At 44.2% G+C, this 23,568-nt stretch overlaps 1 protein-coding gene across 5 annotated transcripts in view; it reads right to left on the minus strand.

The window, feature by feature from the left end:
- LOC118775440 (ecto-NOX disulfide-thiol exchanger 2-like) overlaps nucleotides 1–23,568 on the minus strand; it is a 170,702-nt gene that overhangs the window by 39,816 nt on the left and 107,318 nt on the right. For all 5 annotated transcript variants that reach the window (XM_036525357.1, XM_036525360.1, XM_036525358.1 and 2 more), the window contains one exon: nucleotides 5,531–5,662. In XM_036525357.1, the coding sequence (XP_036381250.1) occupies nucleotides 5,531–5,662 (132 nt within the window). The remainder of the gene's footprint in view (nucleotides 1–5,530; nucleotides 5,663–23,568) is intronic.

The raw sequence follows: 23,568 nt of genomic DNA on the forward strand, positions 1-23,568 counted from the left end.
AAAACATGTGACGAGGGTTCCTTTCTATCCACAGCCTACGGCTACTCCCTATGTACCCTTTACACCTAAATCTAAACCCTGCATAGTAATTGTTGAGAATGTTGACAGAAACACAATGGTCTGAGAATGACTTAAAGCTATTTTTAAGCACACAGGGATAACTCAGGGTCAACAGAATCCATGCATGTTGTGGTTACTATAGCTCCTGTTCTTGCTACTTCCTTCAGTTTAAATGGGAAGACAGATTTATCTTTATCTATGAAGATGCTAATGAATGCCAAACAAGTCTACAGAGCTGCTTTAAATGAGATTTCTCTTCGCATGCCAATCACTGCAGCTTGGAAAAGGATTGGTATAATGCATTAAAGCATAATGTGAAATGCCTATTTCCATACTGCGAAGAGCTGCATTACTTCCTAGATCGAGCCTGTCTTGTTACATGCATATTTCTCAGTCTCACAACCAGTGTCGTCCCAAGCACTCAACGCAATCACAACACTAACGGAAATCTAAACAGCCGATCAATGACCCCAGCTCTTTGAAGTGAGCTGTTGACTTTCATTCCACGCCGGATCAGGTGGCCCCCCCGACCCCCCCCCCCCCACTTCACCAGCTGCAAATGTCAGGTGTGAGGACCGTCCTTGACCCCTGCAGTATGGATCCGAGGAAATCCACCGGTATCGACCTCAAACGTTCCACCACAGAGCACGGCATTCATTACTCGACGCGCTCTTGGCTGTGCCGCCGCAGCCCCGTTGCATGGTACTCCAACAGCGCGCTTCATCATTACACTCACCTGCTGCCAGAGCAGGGAGAGGAGGTAGATGCGGCGGTACCCCAGCACCTCACGGAAGCCGGGCTCCGGTCCCCTTTTTCCCACGGGGCCGCTGCACGTGGGCTGAGACTGGGTGATGTATCGTGTGTGCCACGTTACACCGGGCCCTGCGGACTGCTATTGTTATGGAAACACCTGGACAAAAAGGAATTTCGCAGCAGAAGCAGGTGGAACCCTGTTCTTGTGCAAACCCTGCAGTCAGAAAAGCCTCATCTCTCAACTAGCAACAATTGTTTGGAAAAATTAATCATTTTAAAGACTACAGAACAGTAGCATTGAAGAAAATTTATTTATTTATTTATTTATTTATTTATTTTAACAGCAGACACAAAGTCTCGGCAGAATAAGAAGGTAAAACAGCACCGGAGGTCATGTTTAAATGAGTAAGATTCCATTCTTTTTTTTACTTCACGTCCCTTATATTCTTTAGAAATACTATTGCAATGTACCTTAATCATTTTCAGTCATATCCCTTGGTCATGCACGTGATGTTGATAGCGAACCTGTCAGCCCTCGTCATCCCTCAACATAAGAAAAATGGCCCATTCAGCTGCTTTCATGATGAGATCAGTGTCTACTGTAGGCTGAGCCCCTGGGAATATGCACACAGTGGAATGAGATGATTAAATCTGTGTATAACCCAAATGCAAAAATATGAGGAGTGGGGGGGAATCCACAGAGATCTTGCCGCAATCAGCAGGGACGTTAATCTGGCTTTATTCCTTCTCTCCAAAACAGAAAAGCTTTCCACAGGTTCCTCAGGAAATCTTATACTCCTGCGGCTGCCTGAACATTCCGAAACGCGGATCCTGTCGGGTAGGTGGACGTTTGGGCCGAGATTCTCCTCGAGTCCTGTCCGATTTCGATGGTTCCGTCCACGAATGCTTGTATGAGGGCCACAGGGATGACAAAAGCAAATGCTGCTGTCGTACTTTTCACTCATAATTCAGATGGGGGGGGGTTCCCCTCTGTGAGGAGAATTTGGCTCTTGGTGATCGAAGACAGCTCCACACAGTGACATGGAGGGATGGAGGGAGGGCAGGAGAACACACTGCCCTGACTTCTTCACTTTGGGGGGGGGGGGGGGCAGCAAGACAAAAGGTACAGGAGAACACGGGTGAACACCTTTTCAGACACAAACTCAACAATAAACCCGGTGAGGATCACGCCCACGAGTTCTCCTGGACCTTCCGCTTAAAGCCAAGCCTGTGAAGGCTTGCAATGTGAGCTGCCACTAAGGGAAACAGCAACCCCGCTTCTCTAAAGCCACATCTGTTCCTACTATCAGGCTATGCTTGACCTAGAAAAAGGAGCTGGCTGAACATGCCTCTGGACCCACACTTTAGATAAAGGGGTGGGGTAGGGTCATACCGTCCCGTGCGCTTTAGGTTTACAAGACTCAAATTTATCTGCCATCTGAACATCACGAATGGCTTGTGTTGCACTGCTTTCCAGATTTCTGCTTGTTATATGTATTCAGGACTTATACAATGCAGTAGTGGCTATTGAAGTACGAATACATTGGCTAAGAGCGGGAGGCAGAAGAATCGGAGAACAATTTGATCCAAATTGTCACACTGCAACGACTGGCATGAAATACTGAAAACGCTGTTCTCCAACAAAGACAAAATCAGATTTTTAAGACAGACTTTTTTCCCCCTAATTCTTCACTTTCGTCATTGCACTATTACTGACAGTTTTCTTAGAAGCTGCAGTGGTACTTGCAGTAACTGTAAGAGCTCAGTGCTGTTTTACACGAGCGGGTCCCATTTTCATAATTCGGCTCAGACTGGAGAAAACCCGACTCACCAGCCCAGTTCTTTTAACTTTAAGTACAGCTGCAGATTGATTTGCTGTAGAGAAACTGAACCATGTCAGCTTTGAAGATCAAACGAAACTAAAGCTCTGGATCTCTCTGGCCTCTCCAGGAATATGCGGACCTTTGGACCATTTCAAAAACTGACTTAGAACATATGGCAGAGAGGACACTTGCTCCTTTCTCAGTGTACACACCCCGCTGTGGTGTGAACGACTGACTCACTCCCTGACTTGTTCCAAAAAAGAAAACGCTTACCCGTGTCCCCAAATGTGCTCAGTATATGACACAGATTAATAGAGAGGTTGAAGAGAAAGTAGCTCAGTTTATCACTGTACATCGCTGCACATAATATAACTGGTGATAAATGATCAAATTTATGCAGCCCAGCAATACTGGACCGGATTTCTGCCGACAATGAAAATAAGATGATTCAAACCAAAATGACAACCTGCAAAAGGGAAAGGGGGTGTGTGTGCGCGTGTGTGTATGTGTGTGTGTGTCTGTGTGTGTGTGTGTGTGTGTGTATGTGTATGTGTGTCTGCTTGTGTGGGTGTGGAGGAGGGGGGCTGGGGGTGAGAACAGAGATGAGTATTTGTCATAATTTCATTGTGAGCAGAAGTGGACAAAGTGCTGACGCAGCCCTGCGAAGGCGGTAATTAAGTTGCTGGAAAGTTTGGTTGGAGAACCGGGAGGGAACAGCTGTGTCCCTGTGTGATTAATGACTGAAGGGAGACTGCCATGCAGCAGGCTCTCAACTGCAAACAGCACAGGTCTGCCATCACCACCTAGCGCAGATCTGACCCCAGATTAAGAAAATATGTGCCAAACACCACAGCAGTAGCCTGTACCTCAGCACAGTACCTCGATAGATTAGATCAAGACTGCAGAACAGAACAGGAACACTTATCCTCAGTGCTGGAGCCAGTCACTACTCCTGCCATTTTAAGCCACGAGGATTACATACAAGCACTGCCTATGAGCTCACCATGAATCCAAGTGTGCCGGTAAAATGCTATAATAAGCAGGTAGATAATGTCATTTACATCCCTGTCTTTATGAAGTGAAGTGCCTGCCTCCTCAGGCAGAGAGGATTATGGGACGCGGGAGAGAGAGGAGGAGAACCGGAGCGTGTCACAACGCCGACCTTGATGGGACAGGCCGTTCGTTATGAGTCATAATGGATTAGCCACACCCCCCACCCCGTCATCATCCTATCTCCTAAGACGGCAGCGTGGGAGGGCGGGAAGAGATGCCGGGCCGCGCGAGGGAGCAAGTATTTCGTAAAAGCCAATACCGCTGACACCCCGGAAAAGAGCGGCTTTCCTCTGGTTAGATTGATTAGAATAAAAGACACACTGGGGAGCGGTGCTCCAGTTTTGCGGGTTGCATTAGCGGCGCCGGGAGAGGCTCCAGTCGTCACACGGCTCACAGATCAAGGCGCTCAGCGCCTTGCTGACAGCGCGCGCACCCATCAGTATTCCCCTCAAACACACAAGAGTATAACTTGCTCAGTAAAGTATATCATTTGCTCTTGAGAGGTGAGCTGCTGAGGAAAGTGGGCAAAGCGTGTGCTGTAAGTAGCTCAATAAATTGCGCAGATGAAGTGCAAGGTGAAAGGTGCATCGTGTGTGGATGTGTATTCTACCCCACCCATCCATTAAAGATCACTGCAACACATCAGGTTAAAGATATACATATGCAAATGAGTGGTTTGTCCATGGAAACAGCTTCCATGGGAACAATGCTGTACCAACCATTATTACTAACTGACTCACTACAGATGCCTCGCACAACGGATACATCAGGCATCCTCAGTAGGTGTCAGTTCAGAAGACAGGTGGGAACGTCAGAGCCCATAAATATGAAACATACTGTACTATCTTAAAGAATAGATTCCGTCTGAACCCGTCATTTCATTTTCACACTATTTATATCACAATTTGCAGATTTGCTTGCAGATGGATATATTTCAGATCCATTATGGATAATGTGGATTTAGGAAAGATGAAATAGGCGATTTCTAAACCACATCAAGAAAGCAATTCTAATAAAGACAAAAAAGAAACGGGTCCCTCATCACCCTGGCCAGAGTGTTAACATGATAAATGCCTCCACGGGTTTAATGATGTTGAAAATATAATAATGAAAAGCATGCCATGCCGAGAGCATGCCTCTTTCCACTTCTTTTATTTCACCTCTTTGGCTTCGAACCATTAACCAAGCCGCAATCCATCAATCTGAGTACGGCCCTCTCAGGACAGCCCAGTGCTCGGGATCGAATTTCCACGGCCGTGCCAAAGATGAGTCTAAGGGCTGCACTCCTTCACTGGCATGTTCGCCAGTCTACCGAGCTCCTGAAGCCATGGGAGCTGCGTGCTGTACCCCCCACCGGACACCTGAAATGACTGTAAGGTGCATCGTTTGTCTGTAAGCGTCAAAGCTCAGCACATTGCCAAGATACAGGAAGCTACCCCCAAATACACCAGTCCCTGTGCACTGCGTGCGTGCAACACTATCCTTCTGTTAGTCTGAAAGGCGAAGACAGTCGGACCTACTTACGACTGCGCTGTCCCCATCAGTCCTTAGACCGAAAACAGGGTCCAAATTTTAGTTCACTGTCTCAGCTGCGATCCTTCATTCTATCACAAAAAACATGGGCAACAATGGTCAACGTGACGGGCTGTGGTGGCCGCGGGACCCGCCGTCGATCCTGACTGGATTAACAGCGGTTTCCCCAGTCCTTGGAAAAATCAGGTCTTCCATCCCAGCTGGATAGGTGGCGGTGAAATCTTAATAATTACTGCAAAACTGCACCCAGGCTGCCGGATCGCCCCGTGGGAATGTGGGATCTATTCAGCAGGGGGGGGTTTCGTTACCTGACATGAGGGGCTGGCCGTTCATGCCCAGCGGCGCCATCCCCAGGTTGTTCATGGCAGTGGCCCAGGCGTTGGGGTCCGACATGGGCATACCCATCTGGCTGGAGTCCATGGCCATGTTCCGAATTCCCTCTGTGGAGACAGAAAGCAAAGAGAGGCAGAGTCAGACATCACCCGCAATGTTAAAAAAACCTCCACACTCCACACTTATTCAACATTATTATAACGAAGGCTACTTGTCAATTCTCTATTCAGCTAGAGCAATAATTGTGAGCACCGCTGCCATTCTCAGCAAAGTGCTCCTGAGAATAAAAGAAGGCAAGATCCTGGCCCCTCACATGCTAGGCCGAAAAGACGTATTGTCAAGTACAGCGGTATTTCCTATTCTATTCTGCAATTCATCTGTATTACCCCTGCATGACTCCCCTCTCTGTGCCCTTTGGTATAGATGCTATCACTGGGTTTATCCAGCAACACGTTTCCGGACTGCACAATGAATGAGCTTCGTGATAGGCAGATGCAATATTAATGTGACACCAGCTTAGTAAGGGAACTCTGGTAATATGAAATTTATGTTTAGAATATTAAAATCTCTGCATTGAAAACACTGTTGGAGGAGCACAATATTAGACTGATATGCATTCCTTTGTATTGTCTGCCGACAGAAGTTCATAAGATTTGGCAGGGATGCTGAATTAAGATGTGTTGCTTGCTCTCATCGCTCTCTCTCTCTCTCTCTCTCTCTCTCTCTCTCTCTCTCTCTCTTTCCCTCACATCCACATGCATATATGCAAAATGCCCCATTCATGTGTGTTATTTCTCTCTCTCTTTCACAATCAAACACACACACACACGCACGCACGCACACACACATGCAACCCTGGGCATTGCTCACCCGCTTCCTTCCAGCTGCACATTCTTGCACAGTAAAACAAACATTGATTTCCCTGTGGAAAAGAAGTAAGAAAAAAAAAGCAAATCCACACTTTGCATATTAAATGCCAGTGCCTCCACCTCACCTTCATCTCCCTCTCATAACCTGGGAAAAAAAGACTTCATTTGTCACTCAGCTGCTCATGCCTGCTGGCCGGCAGAGTTATTCTCAGTGGGGTCGTACTTCTCTGGCAGGACTGCCCCTCCTCCTAATCACCCCAACCCTGCCGCACAAAGCAGGAAATGGGCTGAATCCAAATTCAGCAAAAGTTGTTTTTCCCTTGTAAAATAACTTAAATATTGAATGAATCACAGCTCCACTCTGTAACAGGACCAACATAACAACATTTCTGAGAATTCTCAGCCCAGCTGGGTGAAGAAGGGAAAATTCTGCTGAGGATCATGATTCAAGAATGGCAGAGTGTTTACAGTGTGAAGACTCCAGGTTGTTTATGCAGTGGTAGGTTCTGTTCAGGGCGGATTTAAATGTGTTCTACAGTTCGGATGATGAAGGAGCTAGTCAAATCAATATCATTGAACCAGTCGATGAATGTAACTCAATAACACTCCAAGGAGACATGCTGCTGACACATGTTGTATTTTGGGGGGGGGGATATAAAAATAAATTTGCTTAAATGCTAAATTACAATTGACGTGCAATCAATTTCAGCCCAAGTTAAATACTAGCAATAGAACAATGGCTGCTGGAGAGCAAAATTATGGGTTATTGAAGGAAAAATCATATGGGTTATTAGAAAGATACAAGAGCCAAGTAAATTGAAGGCGTTAAATGAGGCGTGAGAAAGAGAAAAATTAGAGTGCGTCGGGCAGAATTGCAGGGGAGCCGTTTAAAGAGGAGAGATGAAAGGTAATGAGAGACAGCAGTGCTCCTGCACCGGCGGACGGGTCCCTGCGTTACCGGGGTGAGAAACGAACGGTGAAACAGAAAAACGGTTAGCAGATGAACGCACGACACGCAGAGCTGAGGAACAGCGAGCAGATGAAGGGAAGCAGTGTTGGGAACCGAGCTTTGCAAGCCGTTAGAAAGGGAAAGATGCTATAAATACCACCGTGGATGAAGCGCCAAAAGAAGGCCCAAAAAAGCTCGCCGAGAGAACGACAGTCAGGAGTCCAGAGCAATCCCTTATTTTTAGTTGAAAAGAACGGGGAATGAGACTCCACAGATATGTGTCAACAGAAAAGGATTGGGGAAAAGCAGGAAGAAATAAAGTATCAGATTGGGAAAGGTATAGAATCAATCCCAAAGGAGATGAGTAAGAGAAATGTAGAAATCAGAGAAAGAAACCCGAGAATCGTAGAGGCCACAGAATGCAAAATAAGGACAAAGAAAAAAGGAAGGTAAAACAGGATCAGACCCAAAAGAATTTAATGAGGGACTGAGGGTTATGAGAACCTAATCTACAGTGCTTGGCCATGCTCTAAAGAAAAAATGTTGCGTAGTTCCAAAATCAGCTTTTTTAAAACATTATTTCAGTTTCGACAATTGATACAGTGTCTCTTCCAAATCACTCTCATGCCTCACCCATCTTTTACACATGCGCTGAGTCAGAGGCCTGTCAGAAACCTGCATCTTACAATGGATTGAAGGTGCACAGAGGAAAAAATGGGCAAAACGATATTATGAGATACAGAGCTGCCATCACTGTGTTTAATAACAGCCATTAAATAACAGCCATTAAATATACATGGACACAGATTATATTCTGGCTACACTCTTTGTTTGTCTGTCCCCAATGGTGTATTATCTCAGACCATATTGAAACAACCACATAATGAACCAAATTCAATCAATACACAGAACTAAACAAAAACTTGTTCTGCAAAATAAACATCTGTTTCATGTTCGGCAGCATCTTGTAGCAACAAATCTGTTTTGATTTTGACTGTACTGCTAATGAATAAGGATGACGGATGTGGAATATAATCCAAGATTGGCCACTTATTATGAGGTTGTATCTGATTTCTGTGTGTTCAAATGATATTAAATTGTACAGAAATAAATGTATGGACTCTTTATGGCCTTTATAGTCATGGATGTACAATCAAGGGCTTAACACTGTTTTGTACTTTCCTGTTAGGGTTCAATAGAATGTACCCAACAACCTGTGACTTGTCTGAATGGCATGCCTGCCATCCTAGTAAATGGTTTTATTTTCTCACAGAATCTCCAGATTCAAAACAGTTTTAATTGTCTAAAAATATTTCATAAAATGCATGTGAAGAAGTAGTAAATAACACAGCGGAAAAAAAATCCAATAAAACGAAAAAAAAAAAAACCCTCACCATTTTAATTACAGTTGTTAGTGTAATCAACAACATACGTGAAAAGAAACCAGAGATATTCAAACAGTATCAAAGGCTGCAGAGAAGGGAGGAGAAACGTGGAGCTGATAAAAAAATCTTTGGAACAGAGCACTCCAAAAACTCCCTCAAAGCACCTGTGGGGCATGAGCCGGCAAGAGATGCTGTTTAGTGTAGCGCACAGGTGCTAAGCACTGTTTAGAACAGGGTTCATTGCCGGTTCCTCATCACACAACACACCTGCAGTGGTCGAACCACCTTCACACGCAATTTTCATTTGGACGCAATTTTCAAAAAGAGGGTCTCAGCGCATTCCACTCCAGTTCACTAAAGACAGAAAATGAACCATATTGTTAGTGCAAGCTGCGGCAGGCCAATCTGGGTAATTCACATGCCAGCTGATGAAACACTCCACGCAATAATAGGCTTTGACACTGAAAGCGCTACCACTAATGCCACTTGGAGACATAGCCATGGCAGAACAATTGAGCGGGCTTTTTGTGGCTTGATGGGACAGCGGGAGCCCTTATCCCGGCGCCTGCTCGGATCCTTGTAATGAAGGGCTAATACTGCCACCTTGGCTCGCCCACCACACTAATTATGAATCTGTATTCATGTTGCCATGACACGGCCGGCACAAGCTGAGGCGTTGTTACCACGCCGCTTAAACGTTCCTGATGAGGGAACACTTACATGGCTCGTTAACCAAACCCACTCAGGAGTCGTTGGCTGTTGCTACAGAGTGTGGCTGCCACCACAGGGGCAGAGGTGAGAGGCAGGCTGTTTTTTTTTTTTACAGCAGGTTAAATGCCAGTTGTGGAGCACCCCTTCTGCCCTTTGCAAAGCTGTGTTGCAACCATTGAATGATGCTGGTAGCTCCTGGACAAAATCACTGCACTCAGTTTTGATAAACGCCCATTGATTAGTATCATGTAGCATGCACATTTTTTTTTAATCCAAGCCAATTTTAGAGCAGTGTTTTTTCATAACTGAATCGTACAATATTTTGACTTTTTTTTTCCTATATTCCCATGTAGAAGAAATGACTGATTTTGCATTCAATCTTCATGAAAGTTGAAAAGGTTGGTGTCAAAATGCGATGATCCCCTTCCTTCCTGCATTACATAAGAAATTGACAGTTAACTGTCTTCCTGTAACTGCTGATTTGAGGAATATACCTCAATCTTGGAGCTATGCCCTCACAATTCTTAGTTGGGTGTCAGATGCTTGAGAAGAGGGTCCAGATTAGACATTCAGGACAAATGCTCCAAAATGACTGGGAGACTCTGGAAAAGGTTTATGGTCTGCATCTCCAATGTGACACATGCTTCAAAAGTGACCTTGAGGGCATGGTCTCAGAACAGCCTCCTCAGTTCCCTTGCACTCGAGTGGCTCTGCTTTTCAGGCATATCCGCCCTCTGGTCTGCAGATAGTAGCTGCGCTTGTTTGAATAAAAAAATCTGTATCTCAGAATCTGGCATTTGACCTTTCCATATCACAGCTTTTACTGATGCCTGTTAAACTTTAGCTTCTCATCTGGACTCTGGCATTTATTGCACATTACGTGCTGAACACTGAGAGTGTTCAATTTGACCACTGCTATGTGATACAGAAAAAAAAAAAAATCTAATAAAGAAAGCTTGTAAAAACCTCCCTCCAGTAGACGGGGGGTATGTGGGGATGGATAATCTCTGTGGCACAGCATCACACAGCCAGTCTACTGGTAGGACTCTGCATTTTCACTGTAGACAGAAGTTGCTTGCAAGCGCTGGTCTAGGACCAGGTTTGCTGTTTAGATTATAAAGGTTTAGGCTGTGGGATTCCGGTTGGTTGGGGAATTTGGTCCTAGGCAAGCACTTAGGGGCAATTTCTCTAGCAGCATTTTCAAAAGCATTCCAGTGGATAATATGAGGACACAAAATGATCATTTAATAGAAGAAACAAATTCTCAAACAAATTCAGTTCTCCTCTTAATAGTGACTGCCACCTCAGATTCATCACTGAAGGATGCATCAGAAGCATCCTTCCTCTCACTCATGGACATAAAACAGACATAGCTCTTAGTTTGTACCATAGTAAAGGCATCACACATGAGCAGCTGGAAATGCCAAAGAAAGTACAAGAAAAATGTTACGCTTCTGGTGAACAATGTCTTAACAATTAGCAATGATTATGACTCCAAAATGCCCCCAAAGTAGTCAAGCTTTATCAATAAAGATAATTTATTTTACTTCTTTTCATTACAATCAATTTGAATAAGTCTAGGGGAAAAAAAAAAAAAAGAAAGGTTGCATTAACTGTGACTGAAAAAAGCCATAAGGGAGAAGGACACAGGGCATTGAGATGGTCTGGTGCTTTACTGTGTGGAACATTATAAAATGCAAGAGAGACACAAAATGCATTCAACAATTGCTACTTCAGTTATTCTGAAGTTATATAAATAACTGTATTGCACTGTATTAATAAATAACCTCTCCATGACAGAATGACAACATGCAGTACTCCCTAACGGCAAGCGCTCACAGAGGAGGAATTACTGATTTGAGAAGATATTCTATGGATGTGCTGCTCCAGGGTCAGCAGATAGAACAGTCCTCAAAACTCACAATGCTAATGCATGGATGGTGTGCGTTTTCACATGGCAGGGGAAATGTCATTCATTAAAGCACTCGTATAGTCAATTACTGTAGGTAACGCTAAACGCAATGGTTTCCTCGAATAAGTAGACTAAAATGCATCTAAAACAAACCTAATGCTATCAAACCACACTTGGATGCAAATCTGATGCAATGTCACAGTTGCCAAGCTAACCAGAATTAACTGGCAAGTCTGGCAGCAGTGATTATCAGAGACAATAATGTTAAAAAGGATGCATGCTTGCTCTGCTGTGTATCTTTACCACACATGGCCCATGGACATAAGAGAGAGATATTGAGACCTCAGCTGTCAAAATCTGTACACGTGGCAGTACACACGTAGATCGTTTTAGTAGCTGAAGCCCAGCGCTGGGAGATCTCCACTAGGTGCGAGACATCGCTGATCCTGGAGCCCGCAGACTGACTGTCTCATTCATCTGCATCTCAGTACCCTGAGATGACGCAACAACCAGGCAAGTGCACAGTCAGGAGAAAAAAAAAAAACATAAAAAACACACACATCATTCACAGGCTACTTAGTGCCCTCTTAATTTTATTTAGGCTGCTTCTTATTTGTCCGATCATTTTTTTTTCCCACAAATAACAAAACACAGAGAACTCAGAGGAGGCCAGATAACACACTGAGCAGTTTGGATTAGGACTAAGAAAAGTCCTAGAAACGGTCCTCTAATCAAGAGAATCCCGTGGCCCTACCTTGCCTATGGTGCTTTCATATGGCACTCACAAGCAGTGCATGTCAAGTGACTTGAAGCTTCGTCTTCAGCTCACCAAACCATGTCAGTTTGTTCAGTTTTATTCTAGAAAAGGAGCACTTTTCACTGTATTTACTATGTGACTGGCCAGCATAACTCTCTCTTTTAGGCATGCTGACCTGATCTTAATCATATAAATTTCAACAAAAGTGACCGCTGTCGAACCATAGGGATATCTTGTGTAGGTGAGTAAAGTAAACTAATCGTTCTGCTCTTTGTTTTCCATGACAGGGAGACAAATCTTTTATAAACATTTACTGAACGAAAGGCAGGGAAAATGGTCCACCTGGTCCCAAGTCAAAGTTAAGACAAACACTTAGAATCACGCTGTACTCTACACCAGTTTGTGTCTGAGGACATTTGTGATGCAATAAATACAACAGTGAGTATTGAACAAAAGTTTCAAATTTTGGTTTACATAAGAGGAGACCTTTATTTTCATGTGTACTTAAGAAGTCTCGATGATTTTCTCAGGGGTGAAGGGACACAGCAACGGCACGGGCAGTATTTAGTAGACTAATTACCACCAAATCAGAATAACAGCGATAAAATGGCCACTGCATTCTCTAGCCTTTGTTCTTAATTTCCCTTTGTTATCTGTTCTCACTTGGCTCTCCATTGCTCTGGTAATTCGGTGTCCCTGTGGCACACAAAGTGTGAGTGTGGAGACCGTTCCTCCCTTGGGAGACTGCCCATTTTCAAAGGACGGCTGTCTGGCTGTCATTCTGAGGCAACTCGGGGAATGTAGCCGATAAGAAGCACAACATTAATGTGAGGTCGCCCAGACCTGAATAATTCATTCAGACAAGTCTGAAGAAAAAAAAAAGGCCAGCAACAAACAGCCTTTGAATTTTATTCTTCCATCAGCTTTGCATTTTCCTTCAGTAAACTATACACCACTACACCTTATCACAATACATTTTGAAGTCAGTATTATTCAGGCTGTATCAGTTTGTATCTATCATTCTTGCTGGGAGAGATTACAGAGGCACCCAGTGCTAAAAGACGACTGTCATCTGGGTCACATAAAGCACTATTCTCCTCAAAACAAAACCCAGTCTTCACCTAACAGCAAATGATATAACTCATTCCACCTTGCCCTCACAACTGTCAGAACAGCGGGATTGTGGGCCATTTTCTGGCACAGCCTCGAAACCCACCTATTCAGACTACACCTGGGCTGTCTAAACTCTGAGCCGTTCCCCTAAAAACAACTGTAATAAAAGCTATTAGTTGTAAAATGGATCACAGTTTAAGCACAGTAGATAGAAGCCTGGTGGCGCTTAAGACCTCTGCAGCGGTACAAGCTTGGCTGTAAATGTATTGTGGTGGTAACAATTTGTGGTGATAAAAATCTAGTGGCTGGAAATTGGCTGGTAATTGCCTAACCCTACTGAATGGTCTTCTTGTAGGTCTCTTTGGATAAGAGACTTTACAAAATGCATAAATGTAACTGTAAATGCAAAGATAAGTAAGGGGTTTGGAGCAATATGTATAGAAGATGGCCAAAATGAAGTACTTTTCACTTCATGGTCCAGCACCAATTCCAAGCCAATTTCTGAAATCCTGGAGGCCACAAAAGACATCATTAGGTTAAACTGACTGCTTAACAATTCTTTCAAAGGCTTGTACTTATCCATTGAAGATGCTACCCTCATTGCTCGCCCTCCTTAAGGACCAAAAGCTCCATCTTCTGAAACTCACAATTTGGCCGATATATCTTTGGTCAGGACTTTTCAAAGAATGTTCCACATTATGGAGACCTTGTCTGCTCCTCTGTGTCTACGTCCCTTACATCCTTGGTTCACAAACAGTCACATCAAATTGAAGAGCAGAGTCCTTGCTGTATTCAGAGTGGGAGAAGGTGTTAGCATCGCTGCTCCCTCTCTCAAGCCAGAATAACACAGGGGCACACAGGCATTGTCAAACCAAACCACACAACGTAGCCTGTGATCCAGCCATTCTGGCTTTACATAAATGCCTGTTTTTCAGAATAATTAGTTTTTGGTTCTAGCTCAGTGGTGATGTCACACCTCTCCTGTCATGGTGCCGTTGCAGAGAGGCGTGAGGTGCCCACGTCCTCTGCACTATGGCCCATCTTGTCAGAACCATTTAGGCCAAAGCCAGGACAACAAATGACTGTCCTCATGTTTTCAAAAGTACCTACACAATCTGCAGCCAGGTGAATTTTCAGACACTCATCCATCTAGGTTCTGAACTTCATTTCCTAAGGTCTGTAAAGGAATCAAATTAATCAAACAAAAGTTGAAATATACTTGTTTCAAGCTGCAACAAATCAGCTAACAACCATCACCATTCTAAAAAAAAAAAAAAAAAAAAAAAAAAAAAAAAGTTTGAGTTTTGAGATGTGCAAATTACACCAATACATATTTTATTCACTGCAAATGGACGTTGAAGAACTGATTTATCAGATCAGGCAATTATCCATGAGTTATTTAGGGAGAAATTGAAAGAGACGTGATGCTGGTACTTAGTGGTGAGAAGTAAAGGGGGGGGGGGGGTGTATAAGGGAAGTGTTTGAAAAATATTTTAGTTGCATTTTTTACAATCAAAGTGAATGAATCCACGAGGAGAGGCTTAGAGGAACTGGGTTCTCATTTGTAATGAAAAAGTTACAGGGCTGCTTTCATCTCCACTCTCTAACTAGGGCAGAGGAGCCATCAGTAAGGATTTAAAGGGAAATTTAGTCAAATCAAATCAAGCTGGGACTAAATAATTATAATGTCATGGAATTATATCACCGTGATTAAAAATGGCTTATGCATTATGCGTAGTGTCAAAACACCGGAGAAAGGTAAATGAATAAATGAATTAGCCTCCAAATATACAGTAGGGAAAGCAATTACATTTGACATTCATCTCTGGAAGGAAAAAAAAAAGACAACCTTCCCAAAGACAGTGAGTCTATCATTAGTCAGCATTAGCAAAGAGTACATTGTAACTTTTCTATACAAGGTCAGGCAGGTTTGTGAATATTTGCCGTTTAGAACACAAACACTTGACAAACAAGACAATCACCCCCATCCAAGCCCAGGGTGGAGGAGACGCGAAGCGGTTTAGACCACTACTCTACATTACTCTCCCTTTCTTCATATCCGAAGAGCCCTTAAGTCAAAGTGTAGATGTACTACAAAGAGAATGCTAATGCTAAGTCATTCTCTTTTTTTTTTTTTTTTTATTTTCAGGGGGTAGACTTTTCCCAAATATTTGGGCCCTGATGGGTTCGTATGATGGTCGCAGAAGCAATCATTCCCATGTATTTTAAGCTGCAAGTGATTAATTGACATGGGAGGCACAAGTCACACAATCAGCAGTGCTTGTGCACCTTAATAACATTAACATTAATAAATATCATGCTCTGAACTGGTGCCATTCACTCAAAAAAATGTACACAATTTCCCCATAGACCCCATGTCGCATATGACATACATCCAAGGGTCAGTGTACCCCGGTTTGAGAATCGCAATGTGAATGCAGCACTTGTCCCACACTGACTGTGTGTGTCTCTATGCCCCACTGAGCAACAGACACAGAGGATGGTACAGGCTTGCTTACTACCGCGCTGCCAACATGCTGGTATCCAAACAGACAGGCTGGCAGACTGGTTGACAAGAGGGTCCCTCGACAACAGTCTCTGGGCGGAGAGACCCCCCGCGTGGAGGAGTGCCACAGCCTTTGTCTCGACGGAAATCGATAGTTGACAGAGGCATTAGCATGGACGGGGCAGCGAGAGGTCGTTGGTGCTTATTCAAACCCCGGCACGGCTGTGCTTCAGCAACAGACCCGGGGTCGTAACCTCAACCTGACTTTCCCCCTTTTTTTCATCTCAGAAATAGCGTGGCGGCATGGGAAATGACCCCCTCCCGACTACGGGCACCAAAATGCACCTTTGTTTGAACGCGCCTCCTTTTCATCACAGAACTGGAATGAATGCACCCCTGTGAAGAGAGCTGAGACATTCAGACCCTCCAGAGACTACCCCCCCCCCCCCCCCCCAACGTCCCCCTTCTCCCTTGTGGGGGGCGTCTTCATTTCGCCAGAGACGTGTGGCCTCGGAGGAACATGGAGAGATTGCTCGCCTCCCTGAAATATTGATTCTCCTTCTTTTTAGAGATAAAACCTAGCTTCAAAGAGATAGGGGGCCTGCAGACTGATAGAAAGAATATGCTTTTATAAAAATCCTTTCAAAGTCTGCTGTTATCCTTTACTCTTCTTTTAAAAATTGACAGTGTGCTCGCACATACGCACGCACTTACGCACGCACGCACGCACACACAGGTGCAGACACACAGACACATACACACGTAAACACACATATTCACCCGCATGCAGATGCAGGGCATCCCAGCTTCAGACCGGGATCCAGCCATTTCACAGCCTTCCACTTCTTGAATCAACAGTGACAGATAACTCTTAATTGTTCATTAGGGCTGAAATGAGAGGGGTGTAGGATGAGATAAGAGCTTTCTGATAGCTGCTCTAGTGGCTCGCTTGCCTCGGGTCCCCGCTTATCTGCAGGCTTCTCCCCATTAAGTGTTTCATTAATCAACACAGCCCAATTAACAGAATTCAATTAAAACTTGAGAGGAGGAGTGGGGTGGGGGCAGGGGGGGCTCCCTTTCAAGTAAGTCTCTGAGAACTAGAATTAGAACTCTACTCAAGATAATTATTTTCCTCCATAAAACGCAGCAGAGTACTCAGTGAAAAAATACTCATGTCACTTCCTCTTTTAAGGTCAAGCAATCTACTGCATCTGTTCAGCGAGATTCTTTTCCCTTAAAAGCAGACAAAAAAGGTTCTTCCGCTGGCAGCCTTACACACTTTGCCTTTGCACCGTCACCTCAGTCACCTGTCTCCCGGCCAACAGATGCCCCTTTGCTCCTTGTCTACACAGAGCCCTGGCCGAGGGGGTGCATTCAGATATCATCCAAACACTGAGAATATTGCAGTTTCCCCAGGCCCGAAACAATGCAGATTCTTCAAGTTGCACATTGCGTCCCTGCACTCGAATTTGTCAGCAATACCACACAACTACCCTTCCCGGGATTAACAACAACACGTTTGGGGTGAGTTTCACACAATATGGAGCTGGCACCCCGGGTGATCACGCAGTGGCAGATAGTGCCAGGTTTTGCAGAACAGTGCAGGTCCTTCTCCTCCTGGCTGCCTCAGAGGGAGGCCCTGCCGCACAGCGATGCTGCGAATTCACAGTCTGGTGGCTGGAAGGGCTGCAGACGCGCCCATCTGCTAGGCAGGGGGGCCCCATAACTGATGTAGCCTGATGAGAGAAGGGGGTCCCCTCCATATGGGCCCGAGCCTTCATCAGCTCCCGCAAACGGCCTCCATTGCACATAATGAACCTCATCAAGGCGCGGCAGACCCCACCGCACTCATTTGGTTCCTGATGGTAACACGCGCTACTCAATCACAGCAAACTGCTTTTACGAGCACAAAGTGGGTTTTAGTTTGCTTATTCTCCACACGAAGGATCTCCGCAGCATTTCAAGGAAGACTTTGCTGCAGCTGGAACGTTAGTGCTCAAAACCCTGCTGATAGCAAAAGAAATGACTGCTGACGGATTTTCATTATTAGTTGTAGGTGCTTAAATCCATTCAAAAATGGTACTACATCAAACGGGAAATAACAGTTTTATGATTGGTAAAATGTGTACACTACTTCTTCATGTCCATAAAGAAAACTGACTGCAAGTTCTTATTTAGACAGTGTGTAATATATTGGTTAGTAAATGCCCAAATGACAGGAACAATAGCTTGAATTAAATATGAAATCTGTCATCCTGATGTTCTGGAACTAGGAAGCAAAAGTGACAAATAAAAGTAGGAACAAAAGTTGAAAAATGTATTGTAAGTTCTTATTTAGGCAAAGGATACCAAATATTAGTTGCCATAACAGTAGGACTAACAACCTGTATCATATATGAAACCCAACACCCTGCTGTTACAGAACTTGGAGGAGTATAAGTAGGGCTGATAGTAAAAGTGAAACTAAAAGTTGGAATTGAAACGTGGAAACAAAAGTAAAAGCTGCTGAAGATGCAGGAGTGAAAGCAAAAATGGGAATAAAGTGGACACAGAAGCCTGGTAGAAGCAAAAGCAGAGCAAGTGGGAGAGAAAGCAGATGCAGATCTCTGTGTAAAAACAGAAAACGTATGCGAGTAGCACCTACACAAGGGGTAAACAGAGGAAAAAGAAGAGCACTAAAAAGGGGAAAGGCAAGGAAGGAAGAGAGGAGGAGATAAAAGAAGGCGGACCACCTCGGTTGTTCCTTACATCGGCCTTAAACGGTGGAATCCCACGAGCGTCAGGAGTTGGGCGGCGGGGAAGATGAGGAAGGCTGCTGTTTGAACAGCATTAACATCTGCAATCCCTCACGAGGAACGGCCCTAACGAGGACGGCGCAGGCTCACTCCATCTGACAGGATGAGGGCCCCTTCGGCGGCAGAGGGGAAAGGCAAACGCACGCTCCTTCCCTCGCCGAGAGCACCGGAGATCCCAGTGACAGGTCACCAGACTTGTTTAGCATCCTAACAAGAGCCCCGCTTAAAAATTTAAGACATTCTCAACTGATGTTTTGCAAAAGGCGGATGCATTAATTGCTTCCGAGGGAAGCCTGACGACGACTTTGACACGTTAGCCGGTAAAAAGAAAGCAACAACAACAACAGAACAAACAAGACTTTGAAGCGGCTGTAACTGAAGGCAAGTCTAATTCACCTGGCACCCATCTAAATTAAGATGTATCTGAAGTTTGGATTTCATTGTAATCTAGCGCTTAGGCTCACGTAAGACATAAGAAGCACACCTCTGACAGTTGTTCCTCATTCAACAGCAATGATTATATTACTTAGTGCTTGTAAAACAAATGAGACCCTGAAAAGGGAGACAATATGTTTTGATGTATCTTACAACACTGAAATTGACACGATGGAGGAGGTGCAGTGGCAGAGCTCTTTCTAATGTGAAGATCCACAGAAAAATTTGTAACACAAATGCTGATGAGACACAGGGCTGTCTTCTGCCCTGCATCTTGTCCCATCAGAATGAGGCAATGATGGGGGCACTGCTAACTTTCCCCCCCGTCCTGTCATGATCACTCCATCTCAGTATCCCAGTCCTCCTGTTCTGTAATGCACCGTTACAGATATACACCACCTGGTAACAGAGGGGTGTCTGGTCTGTCCCTGGTCACTTTCAGCAAGGGTAAAAAATGCACAGTGGGGCTGACCCAACAGAAGTCCACTCCATGATTCGTCTCACATGAGCTTTAGCGATCTACACAATGTGCAACACACACTACTTTCTTTCACTGCCTTGTTATCCCCTTCAAAAAAACAATGCAGCACAACCTGAGAGTCAATTCAATATTTCGTAAAAAGAAAAAGAAATGCCTTGCAAGTGAATATAGAGAGGAAAAAAACCTCATTTTGTTTCCCAGGTTGTTAACAGAGTGGGCGGTCATGGCTTCTTTGCCCTCATCATATATTACACAGACAAAACATACACAAAAATGGAACACTTGCCATATAAATTGGCACTTGGCTTGTTGTGATGGACGTGTGTTGTCAAATTGCTAATGGGCATTCTGTGCACCATTAGCCAATGAAATCAGCCCATACAACAGTAAAATGAATATTATCCACCATACCTCATGCCCGGAAGGTAAAACTGAGACTGTAGTAACAGTGACCTAATGTTGCCCAACAACAGTTCTTCTGTTTTTTATTTCCCCTTTTCAGATCCCGATGTAACAGACTGAGCCTCAGCATGCTATTGGCAGGGGATAGAGAAGAGTGAGACATGCTTAATTCACTGACTGCAGCCCTAGAGCCGGAATTATCTGGTGGTGCCGCTGCTGTCAGGGCCCTATCAGCTCTAGTCAATTATAAATGGCGGAGTTGCATTAAGGATGTGTCATCGGCTCAATAACCTTGAGCCCCTCCTATTTGTCACCTACAGTCCCAAGGGACGGCTGCGTCACCACACGGGGACGTCACTCCAGCAGCCATCCCCTAGAACACCGCCCTACTGTCACTCTAACCGAAATCATTAACTGTACGCTTGAGAAGTGGAACGTCTATTCGTTATTTACTGTGGAAATGAAACAGCTGCGGATGCACGGCCATCAGAGCTGAAGGAGCATTCGAGATATACTGTGTGCTTGAGAAATTCTCTCCTTTGATAACACAGGCTCTGCAGATTGATTATGGAGGGAGAGATTAGGAGATTACTTTCCGCTCTGCTTATTCTCCTTGATGCGGTGACAGACACAAAAGGTCTCCCATCACGATGCTATTTGTCGATCAATCTCAATAATGTCAACCTTCAGGCAGTGCGCTGTTACTTCTAGGAGAAAACAATGGGGTAGCAAAACTATAATAACTATAAAATACAACTATTACTGTAAGAAATATAACTAACTGAACATTCACATCAAGCAGGATTGTCACACAGTTAAGTCTGTTTTCAATGCAAAATTTAAAGTGCATAAATGTGAATTGAGTAAAAGCACTGGGAGACTATCCTAAATGTTCTGAAACCAAATACCCCAAAAGCAGCAGGACTAAGGGGCAAACTACAATGGTACGACATGCACACACACAAAAATCTGTGCCTATCACAAATGTAGCTGATGCTGTTTCTGCACCCTACAGGTTGAGCTGTTAAAATGTTCAAACGTGCTAAATTTTTTGATGTTCACCTCCTTGCAGCCATATGCTGGAATGAGCTTTTACTTGACTGAATGTTTACTTAAGGAAACAAGAGGAAGATCATTCACGATCTCATATGCAGAAAAGACATGCTGTTTTGTCCCAAATGGGGGCAGTGAACAAGAAAGAAATAGCTGGATGTATATAATGCAATCCATGAGTCCACCTAGGGTTCAGCCCTCAATAAACCATTTGGTTTTGCTAGTGTTACTCTGGGAAACTGGATGAATGAATCAGAGACATATCATATACATGTATGGACAAGTGTGGCGAGCAGCTCTTATTTTTGAGCAGTCCAGGAGTCCCTGCATCTAGAGTCAATACCACACCGCACCCTAAAACCACAATTCAATTCCATTACTCTAACATGCAAACATATAGCAGCACAAAATCATAACACTGAGTTTAGAGTTCCTTTAAAAGATCATAACACCACACGGACGCTCATCTGTGCTTATTAAGACAAGGGTAACATGACTTTCATTTCCGCACACAATTACACATCCTCAACACGCAACCTGGCCGTCGGCGCTTCTTCCGAGTCTCCGTGCTCCGGCTTTTCATGCCACTTTTACTTCGCGGGATTGCGGGCTGTGTTTGCAAACGGACAAATTGCCTTTCCTCTGATGCTCGGGGAGAAAAACCCGTGAGCGTGAGGCTCAGCTGTGCAGGCGGCGTGACAGGCCTCTCATTTCTCCTCCTCCCCTGCAGAGCTGACAGCTTTTCCTTGCTGGGGCCCGCGCGCAGGGAGAGTCGGGCCGTCAGTGACCGCTGCCCGGCGGGAGACGCCGTGCCGGAGCGACAGCTCCTGATGGGAACTACCTGGGAGGGGGGTGTACCGTCTTTAGCTGCTAATGGCTGCCTTGATGAAGGGGCCGGGAGAGATAAGGCCGGTGCGTTCCGGCTGCTGCGCGATAAAAATGTCAACTTCTCTGTGCGCAGGCTCAATATTTACATTCGACTCCCGTGATAAGGGTCGGCAAACAGCTGTGGTTCAATGCGAGCCTGGACGTTTGCCAGTGCCGAAGATCCAAAGAGAACCTGATCAACCATCACTGTTATATCAGGCTTTCGGGGATGATGAAGTGCTATGCTAAGACATCAAATGCACCTCAATGTTTTTTTTTTTTTCCCAAATCAAGGTGTGACATTATGATATTATTAATTACTCCAAATAGTGAATAAGACAACGCTAATGCTATATCGACAGACAACCTTGAAAATGTGGATTTTTTTTTTCAAGGTTGGGAGCATCTGACAAAATGAAGACACATTAAAATCTCCACTGCATGTGATGGCAGTGTAATCTCAGAAAGCTCACAGTCATTCATCTCACTACAGGATTAATACTTTATGATGTGTAATTTCCACAGGAGCCAGTTTCCCTACCACGAGAAATGATGGAATAGCCTGATTACCAAGTAAAATGGCACAGAATTCATCAGTAAACATTCAATTGAACTGGGTATATGCCTAACCTTACCTTTGAGACTTTTCAGTGTATGTGTGAATATACATGTATGTATATGTATATATATATATATTTTGGACCGACGTGTTTGACAGCGCTCTCTCCACCACCAATATGAAAACACACAGAGTTCCAGAGACTTGTAGAATGCCTATGCCAAGGCACATTGAAGCTGTTCTGGCGGCTCGTGGTGGCCCAACACCTTACTAACACACACACACACACACACACGTGTACACATACATAAACACACACAAACGCCAATGAATCCAATCTCAAAACACAACAATCTTGAGGTTAATCTGTAACATTCTTTCCCATTTACAGTGAAGTAAACAGGCAAAAGCTCATGACATTCATATTTTCCTTACTACTGTGGTTGCATAATTACATTGTAGATTTTTGGAGAAACGTTTTTCAAAGGTTGCATACTGAGTGGCCTTGCAAGTCCCAGCATGTTTAAAAACTGGGGAAAAAAGAAAACCTAGTTTTATAGTGCAGAGAATTGAAGGTGTCTAACACACTATTGCTAAAATTTGTATACACAATACTTCCACATAGTTCCAAAAAATTGTTTGGAACGAGAATCGCGGAAGGAGAATAAACGGGAGAACATATTTTTCAAAGGGAGATTCACATCATGATGGGGAAATGACAGTGCTGTTAAAAGTCCAAGTCTGGTCAATTAAATAGCTTCTAGTTCATCTTTCTGCCAGTGAGAATTGTTGAGGATGTATGTGGATACATGCTGATGAGAATGAAAAGCACATCTCAAAATCACCTGTTATCACAATGGCTAGTTATCTACATTCTGAAACCATCTCTCTCTCTCACACACACACACACATACACACACACACACAGGTATTTCGACCAAATTGCTTTATATGTAGACAACTTTAAATGGGAGATTTGTGATGCGTAATAGGTGAAAAGTAAAACAGAAATCTACCCGGATTCCTACCCTGATAAGGAATTGAGTACCATCCCTTAACACTTGCAAATACAAGATTTTGCTCAAAGATGTTTGAGTGGCAGTCAGCTAAGTACTTGCTATTAACTTAAAGGGCTTTCAAATTCTCCATTCACTTCTCTGAGCCTGGCAAGTCATTGCCATCCTGCAAGAACATCTGGAAATCTGTAACTAGCACAAAA

Source organism: Megalops cyprinoides, chromosome 3 (genome assembly GCF_013368585.1).
Source record: "Megalops cyprinoides isolate fMegCyp1 chromosome 3, fMegCyp1.pri, whole genome shotgun sequence".
NCBI lineage: Eukaryota > Metazoa > Chordata > Actinopteri > Elopiformes > Megalopidae > Megalops > Megalops cyprinoides.